Genomic DNA, 20,868 nt, shown 5'->3' on the forward strand with positions numbered 1-20,868 from the left:
CAGAAAGCTTGCTTCTAGTCCAAAATAACATTTCAAAATATGTCTATATTTTTATTTCTTTATTAGTTCCTGTACTTAATTCATGGTTAAGGGCTTTGTTCAGTTGGGACCTTAATTGTTACTTTGGCAAGCCTTTGTTCAATGTGAACCTGATTGGAAGACTCTTGCCAACTTTGGCTTTGTCTCTGAGCTCAAGGACGAGACTATAAATAGACTAGCCTGTACAGGCTAGGAACCACAGTGATTTAATAAGGTCATACAACCAGGGTGAAAATATTTTTCCTCCATCTATCATAACAGAGTGAGTTCTGAAATGACAAGTTATTTCCTTACGAGAAAAAATATGGACAGACTGCACAACTGATAACCTTTAAATTTACAGTGAAGGAAGTGAAAGACAAAAAATCTTAGTGCAAAAAGTTTATTATCTTCTTTTTCAACCAGCTAGAGAAAAATTTTGTTGCAGATCAAAAGACGTCATCACTGACCACATAACAACTGTTACGAACATATTCTTAATACTTACCCCAATTATCAAATGGATTTTGTTCACCGAGTTACTTATCACAAAATTCTGACAGCCGAGGCTGTGATACTCTTCTGTGGAAATGAAAGCTGTCTTTATCTGTCCTTGTAACTTGTGGGGTGGGAGATGAAGGGAAAGCAAACAAAAGGGGAAGAAAGAAGTTGTTTATACAATCAGTGGATAAAACCTTGAACTGCTCACTTCTCCATGTACAGAAAAAGTAACAGTCACAATTATGAGTCGTAATAATAAACTGGTAAGTAGTCAATGAAATGTACAGAGCAGAGTTTTGTTACAAATTTGCACTTAACACATATGTTACAAGTTAGCATATATTTCTTACTTTCTTTGCCGTAATCATATCCATCTTGTCAACTGCTACAATAAAAAAAAAAAAAAAAAAAAAAAACAGTGTTAAAGAAACTTTTTCAAAATTGAAAAAAGCCACTGAACATCATATAGGACAGTTTAATCGTAACCTAACTATGCTGAAAAACACTTTAGCCAGGGTCTATGACAAGGTCTATTTCTATTGGTCACAGTATTGAGTTACAGAAAATTAACTGATAACTATACTTATACAGCATTAAAAATTTAAATTATTCCCAACATTCTTCAGTACAGTTAAGACTGATTATAGCTTAAAATCCTGCTTCAGTACTCTCTCTAAAGCAGTGACTCAGAGAAACATAAGCTAAAGTAATTATTGGAAGAATACAAAAATAATTTTATTACAGAACTAGTTGTAGATTGGTTTCCCTTTAAAAAAACCCTAAGATTACACAGAAAATACCAATTCAATATCTTATTCCCATTAGAAAGGTGCATGGAAAAGTTTTTTTAATACAGCTCTTCCTGTTCAAATGGAAATCCCAAGTGGTTTGTAGATCATCCTACCTTCCTGCGTTTTAGCAAGTGGAAGACACATAATGCAGAAGAATCCTTTGCTTGTGAGAATAAACATATGATAAACACCTAAAAAAATTCCAATACAAGTATTTAAAACTTAGATATTCAATAACTGTAAAGAGACTACTTGCTTATGAATAGGACAGTGAAATAACTGACAAAAAAAATAATCTGACCAACAGATTAGACTATTTTTAAGCAAAAATTTTGTCACCTTCAACAACGAGTAGAATAAGTTTGTACATCTTAGAGTTCTGTTTGAAATTATGATTTTTATATGCATCCATCAGACTGCAAATTCTGTTTTCATGACAAGACTACATTTAAATGCATTATATTGTGACAGAACAAGACTGGGAGCTTATAGAAGAACAGGAACTACTAAATCTGAAGTCTGATAGGAGAAGGAAAGAGAAGCAATCCTTCCTTTTTGAGCATTTTCATATATTTAGCACAGTCTCAAAACAAAGAGGTATTGAGTTCTGAATGTTTGTTGTTTTCTATGACATTCTTAAAATAATTAATGAGTGCTAAATATCTTTACAGGAAAGCATTAAGAAAAGTGCATTTAATGTGTACAGTGCAAAGTAAAGCTGTATCTGATTATTTATTTTGTGGTCTCTTTCCCTGAGAGATATTAAAGGGGAACAAAATCACAAAAATTGAGACAAGGGGGAAAAAAAATTAAACTCTTACCTGCATCTGCATTATCTTTTTCAATAAAGAGATTTAAGTAAGTCTTTTCCCTTGAAGATTTTTCGACCAAAATCTAAACCAAAATCACCATAAAGACTATTAGACTATTATTCTGTATTTTATTTGGAAAAAAAAAAAAACAAACCAAAAAACCAACCCAAACCTGGAAATACTGATTATCAGTTAAAACTTTAAAGTTTTTTCTTTCATGAAGAACGTGGTTCTTGTTTATACATACCATTCCTAAATATATTTTGCTTATTCCTTACTTAGGGGAACAAAAGTGTCCCTTTAATGTGTTTCTTTGCTCAAACTAGAAGATGTGTTCAAAACACAAGAATGTTTATATTTTGATATTTGGAAGAAAGAAAAAAAAAACCTCAAGAAATTCTGAGAACAAAAGGTTTTCAGCAAAATTAGAATAGAAAAAGTACTGTACCTTGGTTAGCAAGGTTTGTTTTGATGGTATGTGAATAAGATGGAAATTGCCACTTCTTTCACCAACCACAAGAAACTGTTTTTCTTGACACATACCAACTACATCCACATTAGTATCTGAAAAGTTCCATGGCAGAATGTCAAATATTAAGCTTTGAGGGTTTTATTAATATATTAATTAATTATATATGTATATGTAATAATTAATATAATATTAATTATATATGTATAATAACTAATATAATATTAATTCATATTTTAAACATAGGAACTGGACAATACAGTGTCCCAGGATTTCTTCAAAATTATTTCTTTTGATTAAACAAAGTACAGGAAAGGGCATACAGGGAGTGGTTTTGGCATTCATTATTCCCACTTCAGTGAAAAGTTAGCGAGCATTCTAATTAAATTGCACAGAAATACTTAGTTAATTGTATACAGAATCAGCAATCACTTTTTATTACTTACGTATTTATTAGAATACTTCCTTTTACAGGCTAGTTAGATATGCAGGTTACTTGCTATATTTTCCTATACAAACCTAGCATACATATTTTTAAAGTAATTTTAATTTCCAAAAATTCCAAAGTGGAATTCCAAAGGAATGAACTTACCAAATTGAATGTGCATCTGAAGAGACTGCCCAGTACTGTCAAGAAGTGCCACTGATCTGTCAACAACAATAATAGTGCCATCCCTTGAGTTGCACGCATACAACTGCGGATTAACGGAGACCTAAGAAGAAAAAGGTTGTTATATATACTAACTGAAACACTTTAGAAAATATGACAAAGAAGCTCTGATAATCATTAAGAAAAAGAAAGCGGCAGATTTGATGAATGCTACCTTTTCCGAAGATGTGATTTGAAGTAGTGTATCCACTTGGTACAATGCAGTTCCACATTCGTGTCCTAGACCTACAGGGAGCTGCTCACTCCGTGTGTCATCATTTGCAAGAAGTTCAATATCATTCCACATGTTTACCTATGATAAACATTTAAGGAACATGCTATAAAGCAGAGGGCTTTAAAAAAGTTGTATTTATCTCAACCCACATGTTTTACTTTTTTTTTTTTTTTTTCGATTCTCTCCCCCATCGCACTGGGGAGAGGGGGAGTGAGCGAACGGCTGCGTGGTGTTTACCTGCCTGCCGGGTTAAACCACAACAGCCTTTTTTGATCAAAACACAAATTATTGATTTTATTATCCTATTGTGATTCTGTGTCTAGGAGGAAGGGTAGAACAAGAAGCCTCCTAAACACAAATTGCGTGCTCAGAAAAGACAAAGTTAAGTCGCAAGAGCAATGTGGCTCCCAGCTGACGTCCCCAGCGGGCCCGACTCGACTCAGCTCGGAGAGGACAGGTTTCGCGCCCGAGGCTGAACGAAATTCAGCGCCGGGGAGCCCTCCCCACCACGCAGCAGACACCCCTGCCCACAGAGACAGCGAGCCGTCCTCCCTTCTCCTCACCGTGGCCCCAGAGGCCGGTGACAAGCCGCTACCGCCCTCCCTCAGCTGCTTCAGGCTTTCAAATTGGCGGGAGCGCTGGCTGCGCTACTGGCCGCAGCGTGGGCCAAACTTCCTCCGAACGCGAACGGCACCGTTGCTAAGACACCACTTAATCCTTCTCTGCCCCCAGAGTGCACCGCGGCTGCCTCGCTCCCCGCCGCCTTCCCCCGCCCCACGGTTACATCCGGGCGCCTGAAGGGAGAGCGAGGGCGGGGCGTGTCGCCTCGGTTCGCGAGCAGCGCTACGGCCGCGGCTGTTGAGGGAGGTTGAGCCGCCTGTGAGGAGTTGTTGAGGGGGGGGAGCGACGTCCCGGGCGCTCGGTCATGGCGGTAAGGGGTGTTCGCTGCCGGGATTTTTGGAGGGAGACGAATTGGGAAGGGGGTCTGCCGCGGGGCGGGAGGGAAGAGCGTGTGAGATGGGGAGGGCTGGGTCGGGAAGCCGTGTGCGCGGAGAGACAAAATGGCGCCCGCCGCTCCTTCGGTTGCCGGCGCCATGATGGGCCTCGGGGAGGGGGTGGCCGATTTTCACCCGTTACTTCTCTCCCTGTTTCCAGAAGTTTCTGTTTCATTTCTCTGGACTTGCAGAGAAGCGAAGAGGCCGTGTGGCTGAGGCCCTGTCCTTTCCTGGCTGGGGCGAGAAGTATTGTGGCTGTAGGAGCGGGCGTTTCTCAGAGGGACCGTGGGGCGCAGGTTCCCTGGGAGGGGAGGAGGGAGGGGATCGATTAGGTGGTTGGGCCATGCTCAGTTTTCGTTCATGTAGCTTTTCCTGTCCTATTATTTTTCTTTGTGTTTGGCCACAGGCTTGCTATTTTCAGCGTCTTCTCGCACTCAGTGATTAATTATTTGCCACAATCCTCCTGTTTTTATGGTTAATATCGATAAGAAATGCCTCTGCTGTAGTTATCACTGTCCTTTATGTTCATACACGGCCTAAGAGTGTAGCTTTATTCTTATGTAAAATTTGTGTAGCCTGGTAACATAAAAAGGTGTTTGTCCCATAATTGAGTTGAAAAACCAATAAAAGTGGTTATCAAGAACGATGTAGTTAATTTTTTTCAAGAGTTATTAAGTAGTCTTGAGTGAAGGAAAAAAACCCAGCACACAAACTGGACTCGAAAGTGATAAAGCTTTTCAAAGCTGACTTCAAGCACTTTGTGGTGCTTAATCTGGTATTTAAAATTCTTGTCTTGAAAGTTTGACCAGTAGTGAAACAACAAGAGGACCACAAACTTCTGGAGAAAATGAATTTTTAAAATGCATTTATTTATTTATTTAATGATGCTTTTTCGGTTTATATAACTTAACCTGTTAAGAATAAGATTTTTCTGTAAAAGGACTTGAAGAATTATGGACTTGTAGTTTTGCACCTAGATTGTAGGCACTATCTTTGAGGTTCCTCTAAAGTAGTAGATGAGGGGCTTGTTCACAGAAACTGTGAGTCTGTGGCCAATCTAAGAACTGAGAATAGTCTTACTGAAGTCTGTCAGCTTTTTTTTGCTGTCTGTATTTTTGTGGAGCTGAGATTTCTCTAAGGGGCAGTGCATGAGGTCTTTAATGAGCAGCAATGTGTGTAAATAATGAGACTGGTAGCCTTGGAAAATGTGGCAGTGGGCTCAATTTCAGTTGGGTACTATGTTTAAAAACCCAGTTAACTTAGACTGTTAGCTGGTATTCTCCTTATCCTTCTCAAGTAACTTTGAAATGTGAATTTATAGAAATCTCAAAATTCCTTTGAAACTTCTTCTAGCTGAGTCTTTTGGAAACCTTACATGAAGAAGGGAGGGACCGAGTAGAAGCAGGGGGGAGGTGTAGGTAAGCAGATGATAGATGTGGAGTGCCAAGGATTGCCATGGCTAAGATCACAAATAGGGGAGTCAGTTCCTGCTCTTTATCTGATGTCCTAAAGTTTTCAGGATGGTGGGTGGGGTATCAATAGTATTCAGAAGTGTCACTGAGACTATAGTTAAAGCTCTGCTGCAGATGCAATCTTAAGTGGTCAGTGTTGTTGTCCATATGCTGGTGTGTTTTGAACTAGATATCCGTATGCTATGTGAAAGGAGAAGTGAACAGCCGCTTTATCGCTCTTGAAGAGAGATTTTACTATAGGTGTATCTTTGTACAGATGAAAATTAATAAAGGATTGGGCAGACTAAACAGTAGCAGCTGAAATATAAATCCAAAGATTTACCTGTAGCATGTTATGAAGAAAGTCTACCATTAATAAACTATATTAATGACAATCTGTAATAACTGTTGTGGTTTAAGAAAAACTAGCTGCTTTGTTTTCAAAGTAATTAATATAAATTAGCATTTGAGAGGTTTTTACTTGTTTTGTTCAGTTTTCAAATAAAACTGCAGCTGGTAGAAAACCATGCAAGTTTGAGTCCTCTGCTATGCTAAATTATCTTCATGAATAGCATTTCTGGGCCAAATTACATCCTTAGTGAAATCTTCTGCAGCCACACAATGTTCAGAAGGCTTGATTATAACATGATCAGAACAAGAGGGACCAATGAATCTGTAAAGGCATTAATGAAAGCACATTTACCTTTAGAGTGTGTACTTTTTTCCATTCTGTTCCTTTCATTGCTTTATACACAGGTTGTACACATTTACTTCTCCCAGTATTGAATCACAAAGCACTCTTGACTGCTCTCCACAAGACAAGTTTCTGGGTTTAGTCCTCCTAGGTCAAGGTTTAGAAGGAATTGAGGGAACATCTTGGGGTTTGCCTTCTAAGAAAAATGTGATACAGACACTATTGGGACAGGTGGATGTGATCTATATGTACTCTGTCATACAAATACACATTTTTGCATAGAGACACTGTTTGAGGCTTTTCCTTATTCAAAAGTGAACTGTGTGACACTAATACAATATACCTAATTTCATTTCTCTCCAAAGTTCATTCCTGTACTTCAAAATGCTGTGGGGATTTTGTGCTATGCCTCAGTAATGCCCTAACTTCTGAGGTGACTTAGATCCGTTGGGACAGCATTGACCTTAAGTAATCTTAGTCATGTAAATGTTAAAGGATAATTGACCTGCAAACAACACCATTTAGAGAAAACTGTGGATCAGAGTTTAGCCTTACTGACACTCTCAAAAGCGCATGGAAAAGGTAAAGTGCAGTCTAATGTAGTGGGAGAGCAAAATGTTGCTATATATTAGTTCTCATTATTAAAGTCACATTGTTCACTGCAAGTCTATCAAGCTATTGCCTAACTAATAATGAGATGGCTGCTCAAGAGATTGTTTTTACAGAAAATAATTTTAAGTGTGTCTTCAGAGGAAGTACTAAGTAAATAGTTTTTCCTTGGTTTTCAATCCTAAATTTTTGGTTTCTAAACATTCTGTCTTCATGTGTAGGGTAGTGATACAGAACGAGATGGAGTAGCCCCAGAAAAGTCCTCTCCAGAAAGAGAGAAGAAAAAGGAACAATCAGATGCCTCTAGTTCTCCCAGAACATCAAAGCATCATTATTCAAGATCACGCTCACGGTCAAGGGAAAGAAGACGGAAGTCAGGTATGGTCTTCATATAAGCAAAGTTGCTTAGTAATGTTCTGGTGTATGCTTGTAGAACTGAAATCTCTTTAAAGCTGTTTTGGAAAAAATACACAGACTTAGCTCTAGTAACTTGTTAGAATTGGGGGAAAAAACAAAGCTACTAATTGGGTTTGTATCTTAAATGTGTAATATTGAAACTTTTCAATTTTAATGATAGAAGTGCTAAGAAAAAAGGCCTTGTCAAAGTTCAGGGGATGGGGACACACACAACACCAAACAGAAACCCACACTACTTTGTCTTCATTTCAATTAGATGTGCTAAGACTGGGATACTTTTGCATAGTTGTAACAAAAATAAGGTTGGCTGTAACGAAAATAGGGTTACCTGGCTGGAGAATGTGACTGGAGTATGACATGGGCTAGTTTTTCACTGTCACAGCTTAAATAAATGTAAACAACTGGGAATAACAGCTAGAGTTTGCTTTCTGCAGTAGATACTCGAATAGTGCTGTTTGTTTTCTAAATCTCTATTCTTGACTTTGGGGGTGGAATAACTGAAAGGAACTAGAAAGATTATAGCCAGCTGATGTTCTCTTTAACTTGGTAAATAACCATAAATGTTTTCTTCTCCAGATGCTGAAGGAAGAAAACACAGAAGCCGGAGCAGAAGCAAAGAGGTAATTAACACTTTGTAGCGTTTAGGTAATTGTACAGTACATCTTTAAAAGTATCTTGTAGTAATGCACATATGTGTAAACCTATATAAATGACTTTATGGTAAGTACAAGAAATTGGAAACTTTAAGCTTAAAAATGGATATGGACATCCTTTCATAGTGAAGCATGATTGCAGCCATCATGTTGACAAGGTAATAGTTTTATAGAAAAATGCTTTCAGAAACTAGTAACGTAATTTTTTTTTTTTTTTTTTTTTTTGGTGGAAACAGCCAAAAGAAAGAATTCATGTGGAGAAGTAGAATGGTGTTCTTGACTTTCACAGAGCTTCCATTAACCGAAAGCCTTGGGTGGCTTTATTCCTGGCCAACGTTCAGGACTTTCAATGATACATACCCATCTACTTAAGTATATTAAAAATAATTCCCCACCTGACTGAGCTCTGCTTATTGCATCCTTTAATTGTAAAGACTGTCATAGCTTGACAAACAAGCTGAGTCGGCTGGAAACATGACAGTAACAGCAAAAATTTGAGGGCTGTCTCTCTTTTTAAAAAAAAAAATGTGTGTATATATAGGGGAGTGAGAAGAGACAGCATCAGTAATACCTTGAAAATAACTGGCTTACACACCAGAGAAGAGATGAAGCAAGCAAACCAGGAACATCGAAATAATCACAAAGACACTTAAGCCGTGTGGGGCAATAGCAGGCTGGGTCAGATGAGGGACTTCTTAACTTTTAACCTGGGTCAGGAACTTCTCCTTCCCCCATTCCAATGGAAGCTCTGTTTAAAAAAAAGGAGGAAAAAAAAAAAGAGGAAAAGAAAAATAATCTAGGAGAGTTTTTGTGAAATTGAATATATTGTTTAGCTCACATGATAACATTTCTATAATAAATCATACTCAGCGTGCTAATGCGCGAAGAGACTGAACTGAAGACGCTGCAGACTCAGATAGCAAAATTATAAGCCTACTTCATGATAAGGTAACTATTAGTCATTCAAACTCATATTTCCCTTAAAAATATCTTAAATCCGTTATGGGATATAATGGTGGTTTATTACTAAGTGTGTGCCTGGAAGACGTGATTTTAAAAAAATAAAAATATCTTTTTAATGTTTTAAAAAAAAAAAAAAGTCCTTGCTTAAAATCATGTCCAGTGTTTTGCATTGCTGTTGGATCTAATCTTACACAATTTATTTAGTGGTTTCTGAGTTTCACAGAGTGAACAAATGAGGAATAACGTCCCACAGTAGATTTACTGTTTTGCAAGATTAAGCTCTTTTGTCTGTAGACTAAATACTGAATATCAGTAATTCTTTTTAATATGTGTATCGGAACAAGTATTTGTGTAAATACCTAAAATTAATGTACAGGTAACATACCAAACTTCAGATGTGTTTTTATGTAACAACTGATTATTCAAAGAGTTAAGAATAAAATATTGCAAAAGCAGGAAAAATATCTAGCATTATTGTATACTTGAAGAACTATAATCAAATATATTTAGAAATGGATATATATTAATAAGGAGTTAGGATTGGGTAAGTGGGGATAAGCTAATTATAGTATCTTCTCTAGACTTGCTTCTTTTGAGGGAGAGTTATGATTATAGGAAAGGTTTTATGAGTAGTTAACGGATTTGGATAAGCAAAAAAACCCTCTGAAGAATTGGGTTTTAGTCTAAAATTAATATGCTTAAATTGTGACTTGAAACAAAACATTTAAACATAAGATTTAAGTGGGCTATGCTTTTGTGCTAGAAAGATTTCAAAATAAACTGGATATATTAAGAAGAGGTGTTGATGTCATGACTTCGTCTCTAAGGAAGACACTGGCAAAAATCAGGCCTGACCTTGCTAAGTATTTTTGGCATTGCATCTATAAAAAGGGATCTTTTTTTAAGAGACACTGCAGGAAGAAATTGCGGTATAGTGGAGTAGCATATCTTTAATTTAAAACTACTGTGGGAGGTCTCAGAGTGATGCATGTTAGTTTTAAATACTAAAAATGGGATGTCAACCATGTAACTTATTACTTTTAAAAAGCTGTTGGAAGTTACTGACTGAGAGAGTTTTGCTCTAAAAATGAATTATGTAACGATGGATAGAAAATTGGTTTAGTTCTAAAAGCAAAATAGTATATATCTGCAACTATGTATGGATTTTAGTAACTTTCGACATGGTAGGCTTAGGCAAATATTAAATATTCACTACAAATGTGAGTGTGCGTGTATATATGCATATTCATAAATTGTCAGGTACTTAAAGATAGTTACTTACTATGTGTTTGGAATGGAGACAGTAACTGAGAATGACAGTTGTTTTTGTTACAATGCTGTGAACTCTTATATGGAAACACTGTAATGATACCTTGATGGATGCTTTAGAAATCCTTTAGACAGTGGGGAGGAGGGAAAAGGGGGAAAAATTATAGTGTGCATTTGCAACTTTGGGTAGTTGGTGGCATTAGGTAAAATAGCCATCACTCATGATTGAGTCACACTCCTAAGGTTACTAATGTTGCATCACAACTTATCATTTTTTATCTTCTGATACCCATACTAACTCTCTTTGTTGCACTATTTTCCTGAAAGAACCAACTTCTTCTTAAAACAGGCAAGAAGACATGAATCCAAAGAGAAGTCCTCAAAGAAGCACAAATCTGAAGACCACAATGACAAAGAACATTCTTCTGACAAGGGAAGAGATAGCCTAAATTCATCTGAAAATGGTGAGGATAGACATAAACGCAAAGAGAGAAAATCATCAAGAGGGAGGAGTCATTCACGATCCAGGTCTCGTGAAAGGTAAGTTGTTTTACATGTTTAAAAGTGCGTTTGCAGAAGCAGTGCTTGGAATTCTTGTAGACTTCAGAAAAGTACAGCTGAATTATATTACTGACCTAATTTAACTCTAAAGCATCAATTTATATTGCATGTGTCAGTTTTCATTGGGTAGGGTATTTGCTACTAGTGGGGATTTTTTCAGATTGGTTCTGAGTAAAAGTACAAAATATCTCCTAAGGCTTTATGTAGGTGATCTGTCTCTTGTTTATAAATAGTATACAGAGTATAAAAAATTTATAAAGAGAGTGTATTAAATGGTCCCTGTTGTCAGTGGCAGGAAAGAAAGTACACTTTAGCAATGTCATGGCTTTTCACCTCCTAAATTAAGAACTTACACGGAGACAATGCTGTCTAAGCCTCCTGTATGGTAGGCCACCTAGCACACTCTCATGGTAGGAGAATTGCTTGGGACAAACAAGTTGCTGCCAGCAGAACTTTTCAGCCAGCTCTGCTCATAGCTGAGGGATCTGTAGCAAATACGATAGCAAGGAGCAAGCTTCAGCTAATAATATGCTGAGGGGATTGTGTGTGACTCATCAGCTGAAATTTCGGTATCCCTTCTCTAAGGTATTGGAATACCATGGGGAGGAGGAGAGTTTTGTTGCCTTGAATTTAAGACTCCTGTATCAGATTAGTTTGGCCGTGTATTTGTTTTGAGATGTACACTTTAATGAAGAATTAAAAATAGCTGTATTGATGAGTATGATTGTTTATGTAAACACTGTAACTCACTTGTCTGTTGTGGCTAGTGGTAGTGTTTGCTTCCTTTCCCATTTCATCTCCTAGTCTTACAACTTAAACTGTTCCAGGCATGAACTCTTCTGTGTGTAATTTGCAGTCTCCCCACCCTGCCTGATGCATTTTGCCCTGTGGTGACAAACCTGTATGTAAGTCCTTAATTAGAAACTGAATTTAAACATGAGAATATATGTAAGAATTTGGGACATGTGTTTCAGACGTCATCGTAGTAGAAGTCGTGATAGGAAAAAATCCCGATCTCGCAGCAGAGAGAGAAAACGACGTATGCGATCTCGTTCTAGATCAAGATCTAGACACAGACATAGAAGTAGAAGTAAAAGCAGAACTAGGAGTAGAAGCAGGTAAGTGTTAACTTCAATATACACTTAGCAGTGGTGTTTGGTTGAATGTTCTGTAGCGGGCTGGTGTACAGAAGAATGATGGCTTTGCCAGTTAATGTCTGTTCAGTGTAACTAAATGTGTTTGGCTTTTTCTTAGCTGTATGATACAGTGGGTTAAGGACTGGGTAGTTTGTATACCCTTACAGAAATGTTTGTCTTAGCTTAATTGTCTCAGATTCTCGACTTTTCATAACATGACTTCATGTTAGCAATTAGAAATGCTTAACTAGTTATTTTGTGGGTATCTTATAAAACCACCATTTTGGAACTGTTGACGGATAAAGTAGAAGGAAAGTAAATAACTTAATATTGTGAGTAGTAATGATTACCACAGTTGAAGCTCTTTTTGATTTCTTATACTACAACTGAATTTCCTATTTTAAATAGGATATTTAAATTATATTTAAGTGGGAAGAACTGAAGAATAAATCCAACTAACCCTTTCATGTGTTGATACAAGAGTAGTGTGGTTGGCAAAGCACAACTTTGAAAATACTATTGTGTTTATCTCTGTGTATATATCATAAAAGGGAGGTTTAACTGGAAATCGCTGTCTGTCAGAGCAGATACACTGATCGGAAGCTAATCCTGATACCTCCACAAAGCTTATTTAAAAATTTGTTTTCTCCACAAACTAGCACAGTTAGTGTAGTGTTAGGTGAATTTTGAGTCCGATGGACTATTTCTGATCTGAATGTACTATGCTGTGTTAGTCATTACCAACTCTTTTTGTCAAGTTCAACATGACAGTATTTTATCATGTTAATTTTTCTCCCTGTCCTATATGGGTGCTTCCATTTCTTCCTTAAACTTAAATTCTAGAAGCACAGATTGAAACACTCTAGCTAGGCACATACTAGCTTGTTTTGGGTCTGTTTGACAGAGTTGAGATCCATGCCTTGCCTGGAATATGCTAGAGTTGAGGTTTTCATCACTGTAGAAGTTAATGTTTTCCAATACTGATGAATTGTTCAGTGTTTTGGTGTAGAGTTCTGAGTCTATTTATTGTGTCACCTTTGCATTCTTAATGTCCTGTAGGATTTTCTGAATGAGTAAGCCGAAATATGACTTAATGACTACTACAGTTGTGTTTTTCCCTCCTACTTTTTTTAAAGTAAAACAAGTAGTTTGAATGCAAATTGGTGTCCCTTCAGAGCTCCCAAGAAAGTGTTGCCAGTGTTCCAGTTAACATAGCAGTATTTTCACTAGAGTATTTTAAATTGCATGTTTAAACAGTGTAGAAGTTGGTTATGACCACTCAACATTACGGTGGATCATTGGAGACTTAAGAATCTAGCACGCTCGTGTAATGCTACAACATCACTTGTGAAACTGTTAAGAAGACTTATCTTTCTGAAGAACTAGTTGAATTACATGGTTTGTGTCGTGTTTTATTTTGGCATGCACTTTCTACCAAACTTTCAGCTGGGGTGAGTAGAGCTGGGTCTTCAATTGGTATAGATGTTGATTGCATTTAATGGTATTTAAGCCACCTTCAGCATGGTGTGTAAGGATTCAGTTCCCCACTATTTCCAGTTATTATAGGTGACGTGCACTTACTGTTTTTAAAAGTCACTTTGAACTTCTTGTGTTTAATGACCCCGTGGAAAACTTCACATCCCAGAATAGTTCTTTGCTTCTGCAGTGGAATTCAAATTACCTGAACAGCAGATGTGGGAAGAAAAAGTAAGTTATAGTCATAGCTTAGGAATTTCTTCAACTGGAAACATGCCTTACTGGATAGTGATGGACATACTGCAAGAATCCGGTTTTTTTAAGTACTGTTTTTATCTCACATATCCTAGAGAAAGAAAATAACAGAGGCATAAGACTTTTTTTTTTTTTTTAACTGTAGCTAGAACACTTCATAAAGTTCTGGGCTCAGTTGAAGCCTTTGGAAAAAGAATTATGGGGCAAGCCTCAAGGAAAAACCTTCACAAGCCAGATAAACATGATGTGGAAACCTACCCTGTTAAACTCAACCATGAAATGACTTCCCTCATTCATGAAATGGAGTATTTGTTGTGTTAACAGGCTGTGACAGAAGCATTTGTAAATAATAGAGCTTGACCTTCTCTTGATGGTTCTCTGCATAATGTGAAGCTCATGTTTTCAAGTGATCTGTCCTCACAAGCATTTAAACTAATCTTTTTGTTCTGTGAGCATGTAGACCCTCCTGGCAGTTCTTTTGTGGCATTGCTCTGATTAAATGCTAGGTGGAAAACATGACACCATCTGCTTGTTTCAAATGGAAATACTTAAATACAAAAGCTCAAATATTTATTTCCTTGATGTTTACCAGTGCAATAAAGCATCAGACCAAAGACAAGACCAAACTACAATAGTCAGCACGGGGAAAAATGAAGGTATCTTTGAAACATGCATTACATCTTATCTCAGGAATGCAGATCTGTCACTTCCCAGTGCCTGAATCTGCATCTTGTCATCTTCTATGAAAAGATAAGTCTTGCCTCCTTTGTATTCTACCAGATTTGTCATGTAAACAAGGATCTCTTTGTAACTTCAGTCTGCATTTCATGATGTTTGTATTTGCTGCCCAAGTTGCAAACAGAAGAAACAGAGTATCTGAATGCCATTTAAAGTGGCTGTTGTCAAGTTAGCTATTATCTCAAATGGTTGATAATAACATTTAAGTATAAAATGGCAGAAACATCTTTGTGCATCTCAACTTAGTGTTTATGGCAAATCTGGGAAAAATGTGAGTGATATCTCCTGTAATTTAAGCTTTGTTGGACACTTCCAGTATCTGTGACTTCTTTGTTTAAAATATCAGTGTCAGAGGTTTAAACAGGGATAAACCCTTATCTCTTGTAATGTAGATATTAATGATCCTGGCAAAGAGAAATACTGCCAATATGTGTATTTTGAGCGGCTGTTGCTTAGATGGAACTAGATGTATAAGTCATAAGAACAGCTTCTACTTGGGAGGAGGTGAGGAGAAGGTTACTGAAGGAGTATTGAACTGAATATTTTGGTATTTTGCTTAAAAATGTATTTTAACTGGGTTCTTTTCAGATTGTCAGGCTCCAGATAATGCATGCTTCATAGTTCTCTGCACAGTACTGTCCTTCTCAAGAGCAAACCTGAGGCAAATCACATGTGTTTAAACCAGCTCTCCCATTTAGCTTTATAGCCTCCCTCAAACAGTTGTCCAGAGCATATTTAGTGATGAGTACACAGAGGGGAGAGAAATAGTAATTTTCCTGAGTACTATTCCAGTTTTTAAATCGAGCCTCTTCAAAATGCTCATTTTTAACATAATTATAGTGTTGTGAGGTATTTTATGGTTTTATAGGATTCTTGTAACTTGATCCATTTTAGTTTTCTTGCATTTGACTTCACCGAAAGTTATGCGATGTTTTTTCTTGTCAGGTTTTAGAATGAATACCAATAGAGCAGATCTGTTTGTTCTAAACCCTGAGTATAAGATGGTAAATAAATACCCAGAATTACGCATTCTGTTACATCTTCCAGTTGGAAATCTTCAGTTTTAGCTTTGTCTTGTTACAAGGCAAGTGTGACTGTTTCACAGAGATTATACTAGAACGGTGTAAGCTGTTCTTGAGAGCTCTCCAAATTAATCATTAAGCAGTTTTTCAGAGTTGTGATCAAATACTTTATGAAATGTTAAAGTATATATGTACCTTCATTGTTTTAGCAACTCTGTTAAATTTGGTTACAGAGAGCGAAAGAAGAGAGTTGAAAAGCCCCGAAGGTTCAGCAGGAGTCATAGCCGGAGTCCGAGTCCACCGCCTTTTCGGGGACGAAATACAGCTATGGATGCACAGGAAGCATTAGCCAGAAGGTCAGAAATTGTTACGATTTTAATGATATGTGATATTAATAAGCTGCTGCTGTTGATTTTGCATGTCTAAATATTCTTATTCTCATGTACTTCCAGACTGGAAAGAGCAAAGAAGCTGCAAGAGCAGAGAGAGAAAGAAATGGTTGAAAAACAGAAGCAACAGGAAATGGCTGCAGGTAGTCCATGTATATTATATTAATTCCCAAACAATAGTGTGAGTGGAAGACAGTGTAGGCTTATGTGCCAAGTGTTACAGTCCTGTTCAGTAGATGTGCAGGTTGTCTTTCTTTGTATAATTGTTAACTTGGTCCATAGATAAGAACCACAACTAGAACTAGGAAACATTTGAAAAACCAAACCCAAACCCCCAAACATAAAACCCTAACAAAACCGATCAGGATTTCTTATCACTTACTGAGTATACAACAAAAATGTTGTATGTTAGGCTGGTATTCGTGATGGTCATTGGACCCTTCCTTTATGCATCATTAAGCAAGAGTTTGAAAGCTACTACAAGCTTAGGGGTATTTAGAAACATGAGGGACACTAGTTTCACTTTTAGTTCTGGTTTACTAAAACTATTGGATACTTGTTTCTTAACTTCCAAATAACGTGTATTGTATCATGCATTTTCAGCTTATTTCTGATGAAGGGAAGTGTTGGGGGTTTTGTTTTGGGTTTTGTTTGTTTGGTGTTTTTGGGGAGATGTTTGGTTTTGTTGTGGTTTTTTTTTTCCCTATCTGTTTTTTTCCCTTCCAAAAAAGTCTGAACTTACTGTCTGATAACAAGTTGCCTTTCTTCTTCAGCGGCTGCAGCCACTGGAGGTTCTGTTATTAATGTTGCTGCTCTTCTGGCATCGGGAACACAAGTAACTCCTCAAATAGCAATGGCAGCTCAAATGGCAGCACTACAAGCAAAAGCACTAGCAGAGACTGGAATAGCTGTACCTAGCTATTACAACCCAGCAGCAGTGAATCCAATGAAATTTGCTGAGCAAGAGAAAAAGCGCAAGATGCTTTGGCAAGGCAAAAAGGAAGGGGTAATGTTGTCTTTTCTTGCTTTCATAAAACTTGTTTGGCAACATCTTGCATTCAGACAGCTTGAGGATGCTTATTAATGGTAATTTCCAGCAAAATTACTTTTATACTTGTTAGAATTTTCCCTATTAACAGCAGCCCAAGGTAAAACTCTAGGAGTGAAAGGACTAAGATAACTAGACCTTCAATGACAAATGGTTGTGACACAAGCCTTAGGAAAACCCCTAATGTCATAAAACTTATGAGGTATAATGGGATCTTAATGTTACTTCTGTCAGTTTGCCTACAACTTGCAACTGAATGTCAATACAGGTGGTCTCTTTTTACTGAACAGTGATGGCTAAGCTATAGAAACTATAATTGACCACTCCTTTCTGTGACTGCAGAGATTTTTCATTTGACTGTTTTATCCTGCCTAATTCCAGACTTCAAAAACAAGTCTGCAGACCTTGCTAGTAACTTTTCAGGAGTAGAGTAATGCATTACTAACACTAACAAAAGTTAAAAATACAAATTAGCCTTCAGACTTCTATGCTGTGTCAAATAAATGCTCTTGTAATTAGTGAAGTATAGGCCACCAAATAAAAGCTCCTGGGGCAGTTGCTTTTTCAGAACGCTGCTGGATTTGAGTACAGGTTTTGCCTCCTGATACTATGGAAAAATTGGCGCTTTAATATTTGTATTTTTGTATTTCAACACTATGGTAGTATGGAAGTGTGTGTGTTACGTTAATTATCATCATGTGTCTGTTATGTAACAAGCTCACTTAGCTTTTCGCAGACTGTTTCATAAGATGTGAAAAACTGAAACTGGTTCACGTGGCATTGATGGGAGGCAAAAGGGAGGGAAGAAGAAACCTGAATGCTGTGTAGCAGTTCTTCCTGAATTGTGCTGTTGTCATGGTGTAACCCCAGCCGGCAACTAAGCACCACACGGCCACTTGCTCACTCCCCCTGCTGGGAAGGGGGAGAGTATTGGAAGGGCAAAAGTGAGAACAGTTATGGGTTGAGATAAGAACAGATTAATAATTGAAATAAAAGAATAATATAATAAATTGTAATGAAAAGGAAAATAACAAAAAGAGAAATAAAACCCAAGATAGACAAGTGATGCAAATGAAAAACAATTGCTCACCACCAACCGATGTCCAGCTTGTCCCCAAGCAGCAGTCCCCCCAGCCAGCTCTCCCCTAGTTTCTCTACTGAGCATGATGTCATATGGTATGGAATAGCCCTTTGGCCAGTTTGGGTCAGCTGTCCTGGCTGTGCCCCCTCCGAGCTTCTTGTGCATCTCTGGCCTTCTCAGTCAGTAGAGCATGAGAAGCTGAAAAGTCCTAGATTTAGTGTAAGCACTACTTAGGAACAACTAAAACATTGGTGTGTTACCAACATTATTTTCATACTAAATCCAAAACATGGCATTATACCAGCTACTAGGAAGAAAATTAACTCTGTCCCAGCCAAAACCAGGACAGCTGTATATTGGTAAATAGTAATAAGCAAATTCATTTTTCCATAATTCACTTCAAGCATGCATTCTGACAAGGTTCCCAAACTTTGTGGAAATGAGTACAATCTACCCAAGTAAAGAATATACCTCCATTTTGAAACCTGTGGTAAAGTAGACTTCCCTCACAAAGAGCTTCTGTGAGGATGCTGCAGGAATGTCAGACGTCACTTGGAACCTTTTACTTCCAACTGTGCTATCGCTACACAATGGGCTCATTTTTCATACTGCTTTTTTTGTTTGCTATTGTATTGTGATATTAACGGAAACTTACGTAAAAAGGTGATACATCTTTTTTTAACTTGTACAGGATAAATCACAGTCTGCAGAAATATGGGAAAAATTAAATTTTGGAAACAAGGACCAAAATGTCAAATTCAGAAAACTGATGGGTATTAAGGTAAAGAGTTACAAATATGTAATTAAGTTTATTATTAACTGTAGGGTAGTGACTATTTTTTTTTTTATTTTAAAGTGTACCTTAACCACTAAAGATGTTAAGTTAACCTGATACTGCTGGATGTAGTTAAGAACTTTAAGTATTTCTCACTAAAGTTCGTAAGCAGCATCTAAATCTGAATGTGATTCAAATTCTAGAATTTCGTGTTTCTGGCTAACAAGGCAACTGTTATGATCTGTAATAGTGGTAACTGTAACCAATATTCATAATCTGATGAACAGTATTACTTTGTATAGGTAAGTTAATTGGACACACTTATTTGAATGAGTTAGGAAAAGGAACTGGATGAAGGCCTCTGCATGTTTCTTGGCAGTGAGAGGGAAAGCTACCCTACCCTAAAATGTTCCAGCAATAAAACCAAATGCTTGAATTCTTACTAGTTTTTTGAAAACAAAGAAAATTGTTATGTTTAGGGCACTGGTAGTATATGAAAACACCACTTGCTACACAGCTAATGTTTGTTTTCTTCTGTCTGGTTTCTAGAGTGAGGATGAAGCTGGCTGTAGTTCAGTTGATGAAGAGAGTTACAAAACGCTGAAACAACAGGAAGAGGTTTTCAGAAATCTAGATGCACAGTATGAAATGGCAAGATCACAGACTCATACGCAAAGAGGAATGGGATTGGGGTTTACTTCTTCAATGCGAGGAATGGATGCAGTTTGAAAAACGAAAGGAAAAAAAAGCAGTTTTAAAGTTTGGGACTATGGAAGGTTCTTGTTCAAATATTGGGTCCTTGTTCACCAAAAAGCTAGCATTCTAGCTTGCATGGGTGTTGCATTGACTTTAATTTATTGAAAAATACAATTTTTTTGTAAATATCAGATCAGTGATACTGGTGTTAGTGTTGTAATCAGGTTATACCCACTTCCATTAAACTTGACAGAACTATAGAAGGACAGTATTTTTTAGTTAAAAGTTCTACTTTTCAAACCAAGCAGCAGATGGGATAAACTCATACATGGATATTTCGTGTCCACTGTCTTGTGTACTTTTGTACTTTAACCTTGTACAGTTATTTTCAATTCTTGAAACATGAAAGAAACATTGTGTAGATGTTATTTAGCGGTCTGGGCCAATAGGCACATAATCCAGTGCAGAAAACCTGGTTAATAATAAAGACATTTTTTCTCTAAGGTCTTACTTTATGTTAATTAAGTTGTCTTTTGGGCCAAACTGTAAGGAAACTAGTTAAGAGATGTCAGGAAAACTTGAAGTCAGAAATAGTGTTTGTTTTGCTTTGCTTATTTTAAAGTAGGATTTTCCTACAATAAGGAGATTTGCAGTATGGAGCACAACTCATAGTGATGAATGCTGAACTCTTTTTTTTTTTTTTTTTTTTTTTTTTTTTTTGTGGTGGTGTTAATTTGATACTTGCAAATTTTAGTAGAGAGGGATAACAAAACCATTGCTGAGAACGGTAGGATGTTGGAGCCCCTTGCTAATACTTCAGTACTTAAAAGTACTGGAAAGTGTGTTAATTTTTTGTAGTAGATGATTATTTAAGCTTGTCTTATAGGAATACCTGTGTCTGAGCACGTTAAATGCATGAGGCAGTGCCAGACCAGGACTGTGACTCCTTTCCAGGGCAGGATGCAGTCTGGATGGGGCCTTACTGCAGAGAGCTTACTTAAAAATACTCTTGTCCTGGACCCTGCTGCTGCCCTCTTTTTCTCTTCACCCCTCCACAGAAGAGGAAGGGAGGGGGAAAAAAAAAAAAGCCACCAACAAAAAAAAGCAGTGCGGCAGATGGATCCGGGAGGCAAGAGTCTGTCCGGAAAGCTGCCGGCCTCCCATT

The 20,868-nt window shown here is 37.3% G+C and overlaps 2 protein-coding genes across 2 annotated transcripts in view; one reads left to right on the forward strand and one right to left on the reverse strand.

Moving 5' to 3' along the window:
- The window catches only part of KNTC1 (kinetochore associated 1), a 48,118-nt gene extending 44,571 nt beyond the window's left edge, over positions 1-3,547 (reverse strand). Inside the window, exons 1-7 of the mRNA XM_075718451.1 lie at positions 3,416-3,547; positions 3,184-3,304; positions 2,571-2,686; positions 2,132-2,204; positions 1,424-1,501; positions 870-904; positions 527-637 (exon numbers count right to left, since the gene is read on the reverse strand). Of these exons, the coding sequence (XP_075574566.1) occupies positions 527-637; positions 870-904; positions 1,424-1,501; positions 2,132-2,204; positions 2,571-2,686; positions 3,184-3,304; positions 3,416-3,547 (666 nt within the window). The remainder of the gene's footprint in view (positions 1-526; positions 638-869; positions 905-1,423; positions 1,502-2,131; positions 2,205-2,570; positions 2,687-3,183; positions 3,305-3,415) is intronic.
- A 2,599-nt stretch (positions 3,548-6,146) lies between these two features.
- Positions 6,147-20,206, forward strand: RSRC2 (arginine and serine rich coiled-coil 2). The gene is made up of 10 exons (XM_009492866.2): positions 6,147-7,197; positions 7,446-7,602; positions 8,218-8,261; positions 10,876-11,066; positions 12,062-12,205; positions 15,948-16,070; positions 16,167-16,246; positions 16,877-17,109; positions 18,924-19,013; positions 19,557-20,206. Exons 1-10 carry the CDS (start codon positions 7,189-7,191, stop codon positions 19,734-19,736), a joined length of 1,251 nt encoding a protein of 416 aa, XP_009491141.2. The 5' UTR covers positions 6,147-7,188; the 3' UTR covers positions 19,737-20,206.
- Positions 20,207-20,868: the final 662 nt, after the last annotated feature.

This window comes from Pelecanus crispus, chromosome 11, assembly GCF_030463565.1.
Source record: "Pelecanus crispus isolate bPelCri1 chromosome 11, bPelCri1.pri, whole genome shotgun sequence".
NCBI classification, from domain to species: Eukaryota; Metazoa; Chordata; class Aves; order Pelecaniformes; family Pelecanidae; genus Pelecanus; species Pelecanus crispus.